This window comes from Lagenorhynchus albirostris, chromosome 3, assembly GCF_949774975.1.
Source record: "Lagenorhynchus albirostris chromosome 3, mLagAlb1.1, whole genome shotgun sequence".
Taxonomy (NCBI): domain Eukaryota; kingdom Metazoa; phylum Chordata; class Mammalia; order Artiodactyla; family Delphinidae; genus Lagenorhynchus; species Lagenorhynchus albirostris.
Genome location: NC_083097.1, coordinates 82607828 through 82627386, shown reverse-complemented (window position 1 = coordinate 82627386; position 19559 = coordinate 82607828). Strand labels below are relative to the sequence as shown.

The following is a 19559-nucleotide window of genomic DNA, read 5'->3' as shown; positions in this document are numbered from 1 at the left end:
TTGTTGATTGTGAGTCTGAAGCTCTTCTACTAGGGACAGTTTTGTGCTAAAGAGTTACTTCCTTTTCCACCTTTCTTGTCCCCACCAAAGTTGGCCGCCTCTCAACATCTTGATCTCAGTTGTCCAAAATCAGTGATTGTGAAGCATCTTAGTGTCAAGGGAATGCAAAGTTCAAAGAAATTGGGCACAAGTAAAAAATTCCTTGTCTTGTGTATTACCTTAAATGTATTTTGAAATTTCAATATTATTCCAGAATATATCATTTTACATTTAATATAAAATATTGTTTAAAATTATTATTGAATATAATTGAAATTCTTAGAGAAATGTGTCAAGTTTAGCCTGGAGCTACTCTACCTAGAAATCTCCAATTTCAGAAGCATAATCTGTGATGAAAGTGACCCAGTAAGTTCTTATTTGGGTTTAAGTCTGAATGAGTGAAAAGATTATTATTCTGTTTTTCAAACAAGATCCTTGGGAAGACCATTTCCATGATATAGTAATAGGTGATTAATTGGTAAAAAGACCCAAAACTTGTCAAGTGAGTTTACTTAACCCAGCACTTCTCAAAGATAAACAGGATTTCTCTTAGCACTTAATTTCCTAATGTACCTCATTGCTTCATGCATTTACAATAGACATAGTATGCAATGTTTCATGAAATTTCTTTTTTTTAAAAGCAAAATTCTTGGAACTTGTGTAGCATAGAATTCACATTGGGATCATAGGCTTAAAGTGCTATATTTCCACAAGAGTTTGCAAATTTGCTTTCTTAGAAAATTTTTTACCATAAAAACAGTGAGTTCTAATGACTGACTTTTAATCAGTATGGCAAGGGTGTCGGAAAGTTGATTTTAGATGGGAAATTTTCAAATTCTCAGACAACCTTATCTCCTTATAAATGTGTCATTCCTAGGTACCTTAGAAATTTTTTCTTAAAACATTAAGAATTATAAATTGGCTTATAGATTTATTAAACTGGCATAAAAGTAAAAATCATGTTAGGACTTTTAAAGCTTATATAAATTTTCTTGAAATACATTCCTAGTTACAGTCTTGATAAAGCAAAATTTGAAGAGATTATAGAGGTCATGACTTGGATATACTCTTTCTGTTAATTAATTAATGAAAACAATTCATGGCAGCCTCTTAAGTAAAAGGAATAATCAGTTAAAAACTTTGTAATTTGATCAGATGCTTTTTATTTTCACTTTATAGTAATATTTAAACTTCTGTATATTTAATCGATATCCAAACAGGACATTTTCGTTGTCAGTCAAATTGGATTTTCAGCTTTTCCTTGTTAATCTTGTACTCCTTCATCATGGTTATAATGAGCAGATGAAGTATAATGTTTTTTTATTTTGCTTTTTTCTGTTACTTTGCCTTTTATTTAGAATGCCAGTGGTGAAAATAAGACTTTCAGTTTGTTATTTTTGCTCCAGGAACTTTTAAATGATAACTTTAAAGAGTGCTAGAAGAAAATAGAGGTTTGAGAACTCAATTTCACCTTTCTTAAGACTAAGTCAAGGATCTCATGTTATAAATATGTTTAAAGATTGAGTAATTTGAGCAGTTTTAGTATTTGAACTCTCAATCACCTCTACATTTTGTACTCTTCCAAGCGAGGTCCATGGGACTATGCTACACCTGGAACTCTCTAGCAAACCAGCCTCATGAGACTTTACCGGTCTTTATGTCATTTAAAGAAAAATGAAGTTAGTTATAATTCAGTATGTGATAAGCATCAATTTTATTTAACATCTGAAAATTCACAAGTGTATAATTTAAAAGCGAGCTGATTTGTAAAGGAAATATGTTTGGCTTGCTTAGCTTTGAAACTTTGAGATTTTTAAAATTGGTACATTTAAAAATATCAAAAGAAACAAACAATCAAATTTTAGTATGTCATTAATAATCATAATCTATATGGTAAAGTTGTAATAATGCACTTAAATTTCCTCTTCTCTCTTTTAGGTATGGTGGTAAATGGCCTAGTAAATATTAGCATTTCCACTATTGAGAAGCGCTATGAATTGAAGAGTTCCCTGACAGGCTTGATATCATCAAGCTATGATATCGCATTCTGTTTGTTGTCTTTATTTGTATCATTCATTGGTGAAAGAGGACACAAACCAAGATGGCTTGCATTTGCATCCTTTATGATAGGATTGGGAGCACTTGTATATTCATTGCCAAAATTTTTTAGTGGAAAATACCAATTTGGGTCCCTTTTTGAAGGTAAGTTTCTGTTGTGTTTTGCTTATTTTAAGAAGTAGTATGAAACTATGTTATACTGCAACTCTATATTGCAGCTCACTTGTATGGGTAAATAGGGTAAGGGCTAGTCTCTTCCACTGCTTACTGCTTTGTTATGATGTGAATTGTGTTACGAGATTCCTGAGACAGATTGCGCATTATTCATCCCTTCAGTGGTTCTCCAAGTTTTTAATCCTCTAATACTCATTCCCCATATTATACACAATCTTCCTCAGAAAAGACATGACTTGTTTTGGTTTGCAGGTGGTGTGACTTCACTGGGGTTCTAAGATCTAGTTTTTCCCTTTATGGTTTTATTTGCTGTGCCTATAGCTCTGCACCCTGGACATGTTGACTCCTGATTTGAGAAAGAGAGGTAAAACTTGTAGGAGTGGGGCTTTTCCTGAGAACTGAAACTAGCTTTACTGTTGACTCTAGTTTAGAGACACAGAACTTCATGAGTTACCTAAAGTGTTGCTCTGGTCAGTACATTATTTAAAGGCTCAGAAAGGAAGTTTGATTATTTATATTTCTTCCCTTTTTTTTCTCCAAATAATCCTTTTTAATGGAAAAACAATTATGGTAGAGCCCAAGAAATGTGCTAATGAAAGTAGACCTTAACGTTTTTTGTCCTTCCTGAGACTTTTAATAGCAAGTATTGAAATAAAATCAGAGGGCTACAAAATCTGAAGTTTTGATAGGTTAGGTAAGTGAAGAAAAGGCTTATAGTAAGAAGAAGGGAGAACTGGGGCCTCCTGCACAATAGGCATTATTTTTAAAAAGTTAAGATTGTTATATTTGTATTAATTTTGAAAATTCATATTAAGTGTTAACATTTCCCAAAATCTATTTCCCAATTATAGAATGACAACAAATGGGAAAATATTTTCAATAACAAAGTATATATCTTGCAGCGTTTTAGGGGTGCACTTATTTAGAAAGCAGACTTCATTTTGGAAATAAAAATAGAATATGCAAGCATATGGACCAAGAGAGGATGTTTTTAAAATGTGATAGAGTTTGGAATGAATTGGATAAGGTGAATGTGTTATCAGTAGAAAGAACAGTTACTAGATTCTAGTATACTAACTAAGATTCCACAGGATTTTATCAGGCCAACTTCACATACTTTCTCTGGGGGTAGATTTGGGAAAAACACATGTAGACTTTAGTATAATACCTTTGAAATCCTAATTTCAAAGAGGAAAGGAAAAAGCTAATTTTAGTCTGTCACATAAGAAATATGAAACTGATTCTATGATAGCAAAAATATTATTGTGTCTATAGTATTTAGGTGTTGATCTTTCTTTATACTGAATCTAATCCCTCATTTTTTTTTTTTTTTTTTTGCGGTACGCGGGCCTCTCACTGTGTGGCCTCTCCCGTTGCGGAGCCTGCAGGCTCTGTGGCCATGGCTCATGGGCGCAGCCGCTCCGCGGCATGTGGGATCTTCCCGGACCGGGGCACGAACCCGTGTCCCCTGCATCGGCAGGCGGACTCTCAACCACTGCGCCACCAGGGAAGCCCTAATCCCTCATTTTTCCAGTTAATCAGATGCCCTGTTTGTTCTTAAAGTATACAGACTTTGTTAAAAAACTCTTTGACTCTCTAAACTAAAACATAAACACCTAGTCCAGTGCAAAAGCCTGATTTGTCCTCAGCCGTCTTCTTAGCTTCTTCTCTTGCCATACATGTGTTGAGTTGCAGCCAGTCTGAATAATTTATATTTACTAAAGAGAAATGGCCACAAATTAAGGTGTGTTTGTGGCCAGAGATGAAGCCAAGAAGGTTGCTGAAGCCAGGTTATAAACTTTTAGTACATTATTGTATATTGTGCAAGTTTTCACCAAATTCATATTGATATTTTTCATTATTTTAGTTGAGGTAGATTAGGTAGAGGAATTGGCTGATCTGTAAAAGTTTTACTCTAAGACTCATAATTTAAATAATAGTTTATCTGTGGCAAATAAAAGCAAAAACTCAGGTTGCCCTTACATTATTCTGCCATTCCTATGAGGAATATTTATTGATATGGACTATACATGATGCTGAAATAATAGCAGTGAAACTGTTTCATGCCCTCAGGATTTTATATACTAGTGGGAGGAAATACAAAATAAACAAACAAGATAACTGAAGATTGAGGTGAGTGTATAACAGAACAAATAGTGTGAAGTAATAGTGTACAAAAGGGAAAATTTGTGGGCAAGGAAAGTCTATTGTGATTGAAACTGGTTAATGAGGACCCAGCCAAGGAAGATGATATCCAGGCAGGAGAAAAAATGATCACGGACTTTGGAGCAGGAAACAGCTTGGCTGGTTTTAGGAATTGTCAGTTTTGGCCAGCATGATCAAAGCGAGGGAGAATGTGGCATGAGATGAATTTGAGAGTCAGGTAGACCCCAGTGTGAGGCATTTGGATTTTCCTTCAAGTGCAATGGGAATTCATGAGAGAGTTTTACACAGGGAGGTACATGATCTTATTTATGTTTTTAATTGATCATTTGGCTTCTATTGTTCTGAGGGACAAGAGTAGATGGGAGGAAATCACCCAGGAGGTTTTTATTTTAGTTCAGGTGAGCAATAAGGGTGGTTGGGATGGGGTTGGTAGCAGTAGAGATCTAGAGGAGTGATTGATTTTCAGTGTATTTTATTTTTTATTTTTTAATGTTTATTTATTTATTGTTTTTCTTATTAGTCATCCATTTTATACAATACACATCAGTGTATACATATCAATCCCAATCTCCCAATTCAGCACACCACCACACCACCACCCCCCTCGGTGGCCATACGTTTGTTCTCTATATCTGTGTCTCAATTTCTGCCCTGCAAACCGGTTCATCTGTACCATTTTCTAGCTTCCACATATATGCGTTAATATACGATATTTGATTTTCTCCTTCTGACTACTTCACTCTGTACAACAGTCTCTAGATCCATCTACGTCTCTACAAATGACCCAATTTCGTTCCTTTTTATGGCTGAGTAATATTCCATTGTATATATGTACCACATCTTCTTTATCCATTCATCTATCGATGGGCATTTAGGTTGCTTCCATGACCTGGCTATTGTAAATAGTACTGCAATGAACATTGGAGTGCCTGTGTCTTCTTGAATTATGGTTTTCTCTAGGTATATGCCCAGTAGTGGGATTGCTGGGTTGTATGGTAGTTCTATCTGTAGTTCTTTAAGGAACCTCCATACTGTTCTCCATAGGGGCTGTCTCAGTTTACATTCCCACCAACAGTGCAAGAGGGTTCCCTTTTCTCCACACCCTCTCCAGCATTTGTTGTTTGTAGATTTTCTGATCATGCCCATTCTAACTGGTGTGAGGTGACACCTCATTGTAGTTTTGATTTTCATTTTGCTAATAATTAGTGTTGTTGAGCAGCTTTTCATGTGCTTCTTGGTCATCTGTATGTCTTCTTTGGAGAAATGTCTATTTAGGTCTTCTGTCCATTCTTGGATTGGGTTGTTTGCTTTTTTAATATTGAACTGCATGAGCTGTTTATATATTTTGGAGATTAATCCTTTGTCCGATGATTCGTTTGCAAATATTTTCTCCCATTCTGAGGGTTGTCTTTTCGTCTTGTTAATGGTTTCCTTTACTGTGCAAAAGCTTTGAAGTTTCATTAGGTCCCATTTGTTTATTTTTGTTTTTATTTCCATTACTCTAGGAGGTGGATCAAAAAATACCTTGCTGTGATTTATGTCAAAGAGTGTTCTTCCTATGTTTTCCTGTAAGAGTTTTATAGTGTCTGGTCTTACATTTAGGTCTCTAATCCATTTTAAGCTTATTTTTGTATATGGTGTTAGGGAGTGTTCTAATCTCATACTTTTACATGTAGCTGTCCAGTTTTCCCAGCACCACTTATTGAAGAGGCTGTCTTTTCTCCATTATATATCCTTGCCTCCTTTGTCATAGATTAATTGACCATAGGTGCGTGGCTTTATCTCTGGACTTTCTATCCTGTTCCATTGATCTATATTTCTGTTTTTGTGCCAGTACCATATTGTCTTCATTACTGTAGCTTTGTAGTATAGTCTGAAGTCAGGGAGTCTGATTCCTCCAGCTCCATTTTTTTCCCTCAAGACTGCTTTGGCTATTTGGCATCTTTTGTGTCTCCATACAAATTTTAAGATTGTTTGTTCTAGTTCTGTAAGAAATGCCATTGGTAATTTGATAGGGATTGCACTGAATCTGTAGATTGCTTTGGGTATTATAGTCTTTTTCACAATATTGATTCTTCCAATCCAAGAACATGGTATATCTCTCCATCTGTTGGTATCATCTTTAATTTCTTTCATCAGTGTCTTATAGTTTTCTGCATACAGGTCTTTTGTCTCCCAAGGTAGGTTTATTCCTAGGTATTTATTCTTTTTGTTGCAGTGGTAAATGGGAGTGTTTTCTTAATCTATGTTGAATAATAGTGGTGAGAGTGGACATCCTTGTCTTGTTCCTGATCTTAGAGGAAATGCTTTCTCTTTTTCACCATTGAGAATGATGTTGGCTGTGGGTTTGTCATATATGGCCATTATTATGTTGAAGTGGGTTCCCTCTATGCCCACTTTCTGGAGAGTTTTTATCATAAATGGGTGTTGAATTTTTTCAGAAGCTTTTTCTGCATCTATTGAGATGATCATATGGTTTTTATTCTTCAATTTGTTAATATGGTGTATCACATTGATTGATTTGCGTATATTGAAGAATCCTTTCGTCCCTGGGATAAATCCCACTTGATCATGGTGTATAATCCTTTTAATGTGTTGTTGTATTCTGTTTGCTAGTATTTTGTTGAGGATTTTTGCGTCTATATTCATCAGTGATATTGGTCTGTAATTTTCTTTTTTTGTAGTATCTTTTTCTGGTTTTGGTATCAGGGTGATGGTGGCCTCATAGCATGAGTTTGTGAGTTTGCCTTCCTCTGCAAGTTTTTGGAAGAGTTTGAGAAAGATGGGTGTTAGCTCTTCTCTAAATGTTGATAGAATTCGCCTGTGAAACCATCTGGTCCTGGACTTTTGTTTGTTGGAAGATTTTTAATCACAGTTTCAATTTCATTACTTTTGATGGGTGTGTTCATATTTTCTATTTCTTCCTGGTTCAGTCTTGGAAGGTTATACCTTTCTAAGAATTTGTCCATTTCTTCCAGGTTGTCCATTTTCTTGGCATAGAGTTGCTTGTAGTAGTCTCTTAGGATGCTTTGTATTTCTGCGGTGTCTGTTGTAACTTCTCCTTTTTCATTTCTAATTGTATTGATTTGAGTTCTCGCCCTCTTTTTCTTCATGAGTCTGGCTAATGGTTTATCAATTTTGTTTATCTTCTCAATGAACCAGCTTTTCGTTTTACTGATCTTTGCTATTGTTTTCTTTGTTTCTATTTCATTTATTTCTGCTCTGATCTTTATGATTTCTTTCCTTCTGTCCACTTTGGGTTTCAATGTATTTTAAAGGAAAAAGAGATGGGTCTTTCTAGTGGATTGATTGTGAAGAAGGGGTGACTCCTTCATATTTGGTTTGACCAACTGGAGCCATTTACTCTAATGTGGAAGACTGGGTTAGAACAGAATTGGGAGTGGAAATCAAGAATTCAGGTTTGGACTTAAGTATGAACTGCATACTGTATATCCAATGTTGCGATGTGTATTTTTGGACATGTATGTTTATGTAAATGTGCAAGTTTTTCTTTAGTCTTCATTCCTTGAAATGAAAATACTGGTTTGAAGGGCTTCCTCATTCTAATTTTTGATAGATAATGTCACACTGACTTTTAGGAAGGGATATACCAGTTACTCTCCCACAGTCAATATATGAAAATGCCTGGTTGCTATTTTGAAATTTTTACATTATTTTATATACTTGTCTGCTCACGTGAATTAACCCACTTTTGCAAATATGGGATTCTGTAACCAAAAATCTGAGTTATTTATCCAACTCTAAGGAGAATATAGAGGAAAACTGGAGATTTAAGTGAGAAAAGGAAAACAAATTAGTTGAAAGCTTTGTGTAAATAAATTAGAAGCAAGGAAATGTATAATCTTCTTAGGTAACATTACATAAATAACCTAAAGAGTATAACATTAAGAAATAATGTTATTAATTGAAATCATACATGTAATTTAATTTGAAACTGACATTGAGAGAATTAACATATTCCCTTGTGTGCTTTTTTTGTTGCTGTTGTTTTTTTGAACTTGAGGTAAACCAAACTCAGGCTCAGTTTGGATGAAATAATCTCTGTAAGAGGATATTAAAGTAATGTAATATAGTTTGTAAGTAGAAGAAAACAAAATATGAAATATGATAAGCTTGTATAATTTCCACAGGTGTGAGAATTACACAGAAGGAGGTTAAGAGTTAGCAAAAAGGTAGAAAAATGTGTTTGGAATCAGCTTGAATTTTCTATTGTTCTATAAAAAATAAATTTAAGTAGGTTTGGGAAAGTATTTTCTTAAGGGAAGTTTTAATGGACACATAAGGTTTAGAGGTGATTATCTATCTTTGAATGGAGATAACATTTATCAAAGAGAAGTTTTGCTTGTTATCGGACAAACACGAAAAAGGAAGAATTAAATTTAACGGAGAAAAATGCTTCTAAGGGCTAATTTTGGTATGTGTTAACCTGAAGATAGAATAATGTCATAAAACATTTTCAAGTAAATCATATTTGCCACTCACTTTTGATATATTTTAATAGACCATTAACATAACACATCATACTTTTATATAACTTTTAAATATTTTTAAAAATGTAATAAATAAATAAATCTTTACCACATAACATTTTGTTTTCATTCAAGCACTTTTTAATTTCCTTTGGATGAGTTAATTTAATGTTGGTAAACAAAATAATATTTTTTTCTCTTTGAAACTTTGTGACAGGGGCCATTAGTAAATAGCAATACTTAGGAATTGTAGAGAAGTAATTACTAAATCCAGTAAAGCTCTTTTGTTTTATTGACCAATATTGGATAAATTTTCCTAAGTTATATTATTTTCTTGTTTCTCTTTTCCATCCCTTTCTCTCAAAAGAATGTAACTCTCAACACTTCCCTTTTGCTTCATCACTAAATTTCTAATATTTTAGAAATGGTATTTCAAGGAGAATTCTGCATTAAAAGGCTATGGTTACACAGGCTGACTACCTAAAAATGTTGAACTAGGAAAATGATTAGAGTGGGACTCAAAGTCAGACTTAATTTTTAGTTACTGTTTTGTCTTTGTCTTGTATTCTTAAGGTTTTTTTGTTTGTTTTTTTTTTAATATGGAATGCTTGCCTAGATTGGAGAATACATAGGGCCAAGAATCTTAGAGTTTTTCAACCACCAGTTCAACACAGGATGCTTTAATTTTGCTTGGCATCTGGGAAATATATGTCCAGTTTAGTGTTTACTTATTTTGTAAAGTCAATTGTGGGCATAGAGAAAAAGGTTTCTTTTCATTTCAGGATTATTGCTTTATATTTTCCTTTAAAATAGGAGTTTCACAACCATCATGAAATACTACATACCTTAATGTAGCCAGTTTTGTTGAAATTCAAATGACCTAACTTTTGAAATAGAGGAAACTCACTGAGAAAAATAAGTACGAAAGCATGTGTCAATGAGATGTTAGCACAAACTCTGTTCTGCCCGCAGTTATAATTTGCAGATAGGTATAAATTTTAAAATGAGTGGCCTTGAACAAGAGAAAGTAACATCCCAACATTTCTCAAAATATGATTTGCCGAGCAGAGTTTCTGAAGGTATTAAGATATACAATGGAATATTACTCAGCCATAGAAAGGAATGAACTTGGGTCATTTGTAGAGACATGGGTGGACCTAGAGAGTGTCATACAGAGTGAAGTAAGTCAGAAAGAGAAAAGCAAATATCGTATGATAATGCATATGTGTGGAATCTAGAAAAAATGGTATAGATCATCTTATTTGCAAAGCAGAAATAGAGACATAGACATACAGAACAAATGTATGGATACCAAGGGGGAAAGGAGTGGGGAGGGAGGAATTGGGAGACTGGGATTGACACATATACATTATTGATGCTATGTATAAAGTAGACAAATGATGGGAACATACTGTATAGTACAGGAAACTCTGCCTAATGCACTGTGGTGACCTAAATGGAAGGGAAGTACAAAAGGGAGGGGATATCTGTATGTGTACGGCTGATTCATTTTGTTGTGCAGTGGAGGCTAACACAACATTGTAAAGCAACTATACTCCAATATAAATTACTAATAAAAAAAAAGAGTATGTTAAACACGGGTTCCGTAGTTCAATGAGTTTGGGAAAAGGTGAAAGTTAAAGAGGCGTCTCCATTGCATCACTGTAAAAGTGAATGCATTGTGTGCCTCTTTAGTTAGGGAATATGAAATGTATAGTTCTGAACTTATTGACCAGGCACTCCATTGATATGCTTGTCCCTTTTACCCTGCTTCAACTACTCACTTTACATTTTCTCCTCCAGATTAGTGTTTCAGTGAACAGGCTTTGGAAAAATCTGCTCTATGCTGTCTTATGTCTAAGTATGTGATTTGGAAGCCCTTGTTGAATTTAGAAACTTCCTTATGGCCAGCACCTAGAACAGCGTGTGATAGATAGTAGGTACCTGAGAAATGTTTGTTGAGTTGTCAAATATATAAATGAACGATTGGATCCCTTCAACGGAGGCATATTAGGAGTCTGATGAATTGTCCTTCTGTAGAAGGCAGTAAGAGTAGGTAATGGCAGATAAAGGCGATCTGGGATTCTCTGTTCACATTTTCCATAAACTTGGCTTTATGGAATAAACATATTCCATAAAGAATTTTCTTTTGGCCACTGACTTGGGAAGAATTGTAAGTTATCAGAGGCAAAAATTATTTGCCATAGATGATCTTTACGGGTAAGATTTTGGATCTGAAAAATTTGCAGTATGAAAAAGGAAGCTAAAATGAGAAGCATATTCAGAAATAGAAGCAAAATGCAGTGATATTCTATTTTTGGTTTTCATCTTAATTACTTGATAAAATATTGATTTCACTATGTATCTACTGTACTTCTAAAGTGGTGATAAAATGTCAGAGTTATTTTTTCATAGACTGTTAGTAGTGATTACCCTTATTTGTCTTCATGTATGAAATAAAAAGAAATGCTCTGGTAGGACATTCAAGCGGACCATAGGCAAAGTTGTGTCTAACCAGGTATAATGTATAGGAGGTAATGATTAAGTAATGCTTTTTGCTTACATCAGAAAGGTTGGTAAAAATGTGGTTTGTGGTAAGAAAGAAATGAGGAAATTCTTTTTTCTTAGTCACTGTTCTTAAAAATGCACAAATAACCAACGTGTGTTTTAATGTATTTTTTCTCTTTTATTTTAATGCTGTTAGCACATCACATTGAGTGAAAGTATGCAGCAATATAGCAGGGATATTAAGATCAGACAAAACAGTTAAAATTTTTGCTCAAGCACTGTATGATAGAGCTTTGTGACCCTGGACAAGTTTCTTCAACTGTAAATCATGATGGGGATAGTAACTGCTACTTCATAGGAAATTATACACAAATAGTGATAAGGCGGTGCCTGGTGTGAGTAAGTGCTCATTAAATAGTAGCAATGAATAAAAATGATGTTCATGATAATTAAGTAACAGCTATATTAATGTAAAAAAACTGCCTTTCTTGGTTTGTTTACTTATTGTCAATGATAGTTACAAGATAATATGAACAACTAAAAATCTTTCAATATGATACATACTTTTTTTAGGTGCCACTTGATATTGACATATCCCAAAAGTCTGGCTAAACACTTTCAAAGTAATATATTAGAAAAGGTTTTAATTAGCTATGTTTCCAAGATTGTATTCTTTTTATGAGATAAGAAAATAAATTTATTTGCTGTAGCTCAGATTAATATGGAGCTAATATGTCATTTAATATGACATATTAAATATTGCCTTTTAGATAGCCAAGTTGACTCTTTCTAAATATTTTTAATTTTTTTTCCTAATTTTAAACATGATATGTCCCTTTGCAAGCCAATCAGAAGATAGAAAAATACAAACAAAAATGGAATAGAAGGGAAAAAAATGGAATATATGGAATAAAAAAGTAAGGAAATAAAATTTGTTTATAACAGAGCCTAGATAACACTGTCAGTATTGTTCAGCCTTTTTAATATATACACACATACACACATGTATTCACAAATAGTTATGCATAATTACACTTTTACATTACATAGTCATTAACACACACTTATGCACACACATTCTCACACCCTCTTACTAACCTTTATACATATTCATACATCTTTACATCACATTTTCACATATACGTTCAAATGCACATTTTTAAAGAAACAAGATTTTGAACTTATGGATATCTACTTTTTTTTAACTTAGAGTATATATTGGATATTGTAAATATTAAAAAAGACAAAACTGCAGAATATTTGTTTTTATTTTATTTCATTTTGTAGATAATATGTTTAATCAACCCTCCTTTGTTGTGATTTTTATTAATACATTTTATTTTTCTGATTAGAAAAGTTCTACTGGTCATTGCAGACAATTTGGGTAATACTAAGAAGTACAAAGAGAAAAAAACCCAATTCATTATTATTCTTTTCTCAAGGAGAACAACTTTGAGATTGTCTTAATATTTTTATTGTGCCTATTTCTTGTAGAGTTAGTATAATATTTTTCATAGTTTGCAGCATGTGAGCATTCTTATTCTTGCATAGCATTCCATTTTATATTTTAATGATTCTCATAAATATTTACATTTTAAAAGTTTTCCATTATAAGTCATCTCATGATAACATTTTTCTGTTTCAAGATTTTACTATATTTTGGGAGTTATACAGTATTTAACATTTTGGAGTTGGCTTTTTCATTCAGAATAATTCTGTGAAGACTCATCAGGGTTGAATTTATCAGTTGCTCATTCCTTTTTATTGCTAACTAGTAAATATTCCATGGTATGGGTTTACCATAGTTTGTTCAACCATTCACCTGCTAAAGGACATTTGGGTTGATCCCAGTTTTTTGGTTATTACAAATAAAGTTATGAACATTTGTGTACAGATTTTTGTGCGAACATACTTTTTAGTTCTCTGGGATGGATGCCTAGGAGTAGAACCAATGGGTCATATGATAGTTCTCTACTTAGTTTATTGAGAAACTACTGTTTTCCAGAGTGTGCCAATTTATATTCCCGTCAGCAATGTATGAATGATCCAGTTTATCTGCACCCTTGCCAGCATTTGGTGCTGTCATTATTTTTTGTTTTAGCCATTTTGATAGGTTGTAGTAAAATCTTATTATGCTTTTAATCTGCATTTCCCTAATGGCTAATGGTGTTGAGAATCTTTGCTTGTGCTCATTTGCCATCTGTTTGTCCTTCATGTAATATCTTTTCATGTTTTTACCCATGTTCTAACTATATTGTTTACCTTTTACTGTTGAGTTTTGAAAGTTACTTATGTATTCTAAGTACTAGATCTTTGTCAGATAGATGGTTTGAAGATATTTTCATCTCGTCTGTAGCTGGTCCTTTTCAACCTCGTAACAGGGTTTTTCACAGAGCAAATGATTTTAATTTGAGTGAGGTTCAGTTTATCACTTTTTTCCTTTTGTTGTCGAGTCTAAGAATTCTTTACCTAGTCCTAGATCCCAAAGAGTTTCTATTTCTTTTCTTCAAGAAGTTTATCATTTTCCATTTAAACCTGTGATACATTTTGAGTTGATTTGACTCTCTTTATATTTCCAAATAACATTCTCTGTTTACTCCTTTTAAAAACAGAAATGTATAACTAATGTATTTGTCACAATAATCATTACCGGTTGGAAAGGGGAAAATACACAGGAGTCACTGATTCAGAGAAATCCTGAAATCCCACTGGGAAGCTGTCATGCTTGTTCCTTGAGTAAACTCTCCTTCTGCTTCTTGGGAGGGGCTTCATAGTTCATTGTTCTCTGTTGGTCTTTTTTTTAAATTATCCTTGGCTATATTTAAAGAGGGCAAATGGAGAATATATTACTTAGATGCTTAGAAACTATATCAGCCTGTTTCTTGCCTGTAGAAATTTGGGAACTAAGGGACATTTTAACACTCATTCTGTCATAATCTCTCCTAGAAGAGGCTAATGGTTCATCTGATAGTGCAGATGTTTCAAAAACTAATTGATTCAGATATATGTGCCAATAACCACACACTTAGTTTTGCATTATATCTTGTCTTAACCTCCTGTCTCTCTGAACTTAATTAAGCTTATCAGACTAATGGGAGAGTCATACCCTTAGGTACTTTTCCTTGGGCCATATTTTCCAATTAAAAGTATTTGCTTGGGGCCACCTTAATCCATTCAATGGCATTAACAGGGAGTGGGGCCATAGCCTTGGTTTTATCTACTCCACAGGCTGTTTTAATTAACCTTTGCTGCTCAAAGGCTTTCTGAGTTCTGGAACAAGATAAAGTTCTTACAGCAGGTATGGACAGTGTTTATGACAGTGTTTATGGCAGACAGGGAAGATGTAGGAGGCCTCGGGCAAGTCTCCAATAGGGAAATCCCAGTGAGGACCCCTGGGTTTCTGTAGTAAGACCAAGCTTTTCTGCCTAACTGTTCTCCTTTTGAAAAGCAGCTATTGGTTTGCTCCTTAATGCTGGTAAACAGGATTATGAACACCGTTCAACCTGGACTCCCCATCATGAAGTGTATGTTATCTACTGTAACAAATCATAAAATTAGACATGTGAAAATTAGACATCTCATTGTTGGTAGATGCAGGCAGATTTGGAAGGCACAAATAACTATATAGGCAGGTATCTCATACTACTATCCTGCTTGTTTTTATTGACTTTCACTTCCTTCTTTTTCAATAGAGAAAGGTTATTATAGGCAGAAGTTAGCATGGTCTTACTACAAAAACCGAGATGTCCTTATTAAAAGGATCTCACAGAGTTAGAGGAGGAAGAGGTGTAGCCTGGCTCACAGTGGGTTTTTGCTGGCACCCACCAAAGATGAACATTTTGAAGAAAAACCCCAGTCAGGCATGTCCCTAAAAGGCAATGGTCAGTGGAAATTCTCTTGACAGAAGGGAAGGCCTGAGGTACAGATTTATATTGATTCATGCACAACACTAATAGATAAGCTGGCCAGTCAGAAGCTTGGAAGAAAACAAAAATGAAAGTTGTTTACAAGGTACGAGGAGTTCCAGCCAAGAGATCTGTAGTATGCTTCTGGGCATGGGCCTAGAATGTAAAGCTATTTTTCCCACATGTTAATACTCACTTGAGGGCATCCTTTGTAGAAGAGGCTCTCAATCAGGAAGAAAAGATGGTCTGTACAGTGAGTGTCAATCGGTGTTTTTCCCCAGCCACTGTGGTGCTTGTGGAATTGTCCCATGTAAAAAAATGGCCATATAGCATAAAAGGAAGCTAAACATGGGTTCCAAAAATGCCCTTTCCCTCATAATGGCTGGTCTAACTACCTGTACTGCAGATTGGTTGCTCAGTTTACCAATTGCAGGGGTTAGTCCTGAGAGCAGTGATTTGGTAACATTCCCTAGGGCAACCACTATACCCCAGGGCAATGAAAAAATATATATCCTGGTTGCAATTTGTCCTCCCAAGACAAGTAAATATTCTAAATATGAATTTATTTTCACTGCCTGCAATACTTCTACCAACACTCAATGTTGTTTGACTTACAAAATGCCTTATTCATTATTATAACCTATACAGCATCACTTCTGATGAAGAAATTCATTTGCAGCAGAATTATGGTAAGAAACTTCTGCTCATGAAATTCACTTGTGTGTCTTATTACTATGTACCTCAACACCCAGAAGCCGCTGACTCGGTAGAATAGTGTCTGTTGTGTTATAACTTGCAGAATAAGATTTCCTTCTCTACAGAATATGGTATATGCATTAAATAAGGCAGAAACCATTCTGTGTTGCTGGGTCCTCCATAGCCAGCATACACAGGGTAGTGAACTAGGGCGTGGCAATGGATTGGAGCCTCTTGCTACTGTACCTAAAAATCCACCTACAGAATTTTTGTTTCCTGCCTTGGTCTTCATACTAAATAATCAACAGGAAGAGAAGATGGTCACTGAACTGACAGAAGTGATGGATCCTCGTTACGAAGGGGAAATTGGGTTGTTTCTAACAGAGGCAAGGAGGAGCGTATTTTGGACTGAGGGAATTCACTCCTGTGCCTCTTAATATCCCCAACCCAATAGTACTTGTTGAAAGGAAAACTGTGGCAATCCAATAGAGACAGAACAGCTGAAGACTTGTAAGAACTTTGTAAAATCCCTCACCAGCTAAGGGATAGGCAGGAGGTAAAGGAAACATGATCTGGATGATAGAAAAAGAAGTGATTACAGACAGGAGCATTATCAAGCTTGTCAGTTGTCTTACTGCTTTATTAGAATAAGCCTCACGGACTATATTGCCGTGCACTTTTGCCTTCTGGCTTCTAGCTGGGTTCAGCCAGTGGGAGTTTGCATGTGGGGAAGAAGGAGGTTCTTGTGCTTATTTCCCTGGTGTGCTCCCCACAAGACCTAGTGTGGGAGTTGCTGTGTGTCTCAACCTAAGGCCACGTTGCTGCAGGGTTTCGGTAACTGCCTAGTAGCACCCACTGTTTGTTCCCTTAACTCTGCCTTTGTAAAAAATCCACCCATAAAACAATCCACATCCATACAAAACTTTTAAATTTGCTTCAGTTATCTCTTTTGTCTGTGTCCTACTGCAACCTTAACTAATATGTAAAAATATCCATACACATATTCTAACTTGAGTATTTTAACAAATATTTTGATTTAAGTAAGTTCCTCCTTACAAATGACTGCTGTTTTTGTTTGTTTTTATTTTTACTATTTTTATTTTTTTTGCGGTACGCGGGCCTCTCACTGTTGGTGTCTCTTCCGTTGCGGAGCACAGGCTCCGGACGCGCAGGCTCAGCGGCCATGGCTCGCGGGCCCAGCCGCTCCGCGGCATGTGGGATCTTCCCGGACTGGGGCACGAATCTGTGTCCTCTGCATCGGCAGGCGGAGTCTCAACCACTGCGCCACCAGGGAAGCCCATGACTGCTGTTTTGAAGTGAAATTGTGCTAATACTTCATAACAAATTGGGAAACTTTTTATTTTCTTCTCTATATTGGAACAATTTAAATAACACACAAGGATTGATTTTTTTGATGGAGCTTTGATATAAGTTCTCCAGAAAAACCATTTTGGATATGTTGATTTTGAGGTACACTTTTGATTCCCATTTCAATTTATTCCAGAATCATATCTTCATTCAAATTTTATATCATTTATAGTCAATATTTTTATTTTAAGAGATTTTCAAATTTCTTGGTATATAATTATACATAGAATTTTCTAATGTTAAAATTTTTTTATGCATTTGTGGTCATTCCTATTATATTCATGATGTTGGATTCTGGTTTTAATATCTTTTAATGGGTTAATAGCCTGGTAGGTCAGGAGTTTGTATTTTAGAGACCATAAGGAGGTTGACTGTTAGATCTTATATCAAAAGTTTTTGTCTATCTTGATAGTCAGAAGCTCTTACAGAAATGTTTTGAATTTACATCCCAAATTATTTAAGTAACTGATTAATTTTACTTTGTCACCGTTAACCATGAGATGAATCTCTTAAAATACATAGGCTCTTAAATCTTAGAGATTTTGAAGTTAATCCAGTCCTGACTTTACTCATCGTTAATGAGGAAAATAATAGTATCTCTTTCATAGGAGTTTTTCTGGGGATTAGAGAAGATAATGTATGCCAGTGAAGGACCTTGTATAAGATAAGCACCCCATAAGTATTACTACTATTATTATTGCTATTAACATAAATGAGGATAAGGTAAAAATAAGGTATGGTAATCAAGAACCTAGTGAGTCATACAGGCTTATTGTCACTGAATGAAAAAAGATACTAGTAAATGAAGAAAGGGTTTCCTTTGGACAACTCAGGTGAGAGCTTTTAATAGGAAGTGGAGTTTTAGCTAGACTTGAACAATGGGTATGATATCAGTAGGAAAAGCATATGATATGGTCATTATAGACAAGGAATATATTATTGAATGCTTTTTGTGTTTTAAACTTGACTAGAAAATGGATGTTATGAACACATATGGGAAAATCAGGTAGAGAAATTGGTTTTATGGTGAAGATTGTGAATTTTGTTTTAGATTTTGAGGTAGAAATTTGGCATTAGAAATATAACGCTAGAACATAAGACATTGGACGTTCAAAATTGAGATTTGGAGCCATCCTCACAGTTTCTACATCTGTGACAGTATATGTTCACTCCAAAGGAGATGGGTAGTAATAGAAAAGGTGGGAAGCAAAATCCTGAATCTTGGCACTATGAATCATTAAGCAATCATTGATAACACTAACCCGTTAAGATTTATGTCTGTCTATACAGGGGTTACATTTAAATTTTTTAATAATCTAGGAATGTTTTGTTTTACTTGACACCTTTGTCATACTTCAAACCAGTATTTTTCAAAGTGTGTTTTATGGAACACTAGTTCTGTGAGCTGTTAGACATCAATGGAGAAAAAAAGCAACTTGAATATACAATAAATAATGTATAAAACTTTATCATATTACATATAAATGCATGCTTATTAATCTAAGAGGAGAAGTGCTATAGTAGAGTGTTTCCCAAACTAATTTGACCAAAGCATCCTTTTGTTTATGGAAATTCTCAGAAGCCTAGGGTTCTATAAATTATACTTGGGGAAATCTTCCTTTGTACCTCTTTAGATGATGGTTCAGCTCATTAAATTATAGCTCAAAGATCATGGAGTATATATTGGAGGATCAGAAGAATAGGAATCAGATTATTAGGCTGTGTTGCAAAATCTGACTATGCATAGCATGTGATTTGGGGCTTCAGTTTCTTCACTGGTAAAATGATTGCAGAAAGTTGTAAAGATTAGGCTAGGAAGTGTATGTGAAAGCTTATAGTTTTTTTCCTCTGGAACAATACAATGTGAGTAAAATAGGATAGATTTAATTGTAGTTAAAGATTAATATGTTATTTGGCACAAGGTGTTATTCATTTTTGTGACTTCACTGTTCCTCTTTTTTACATTCATAATTTGATCATTGCCTTTTAGGGAATTTCTTATCCATTCTTATATCATTTAAGTTCTCAGCAGCCTTTTTCACCTGTGTATTCTGAAATCATTTAGAAGTGCTTGTCACACTGGATATATAATATACTGCTCATATTTTCTACCAAGAATATTCTCAAGAGTCCATATGTCTATGAAATTTGGAGT

The 19559-nt window shown here is 34.6% G+C and overlaps 1 protein-coding gene across 1 annotated transcript in view; it reads left to right on the top strand.

The window, feature by feature from the left end:
- The window catches only part of SLCO4C1 (solute carrier organic anion transporter family member 4C1), a 60629-nt gene that overhangs the window by 1441 nt on the left and 39629 nt on the right, over positions 1-19559 (top strand). Inside the window, exon 2 of the mRNA XM_060146174.1 lies at positions 1978-2241. Within this exon, the coding sequence (XP_060002157.1) occupies positions 1978-2241 (264 nt within the window). The remainder of the gene's footprint in view (positions 1-1977; positions 2242-19559) is intronic.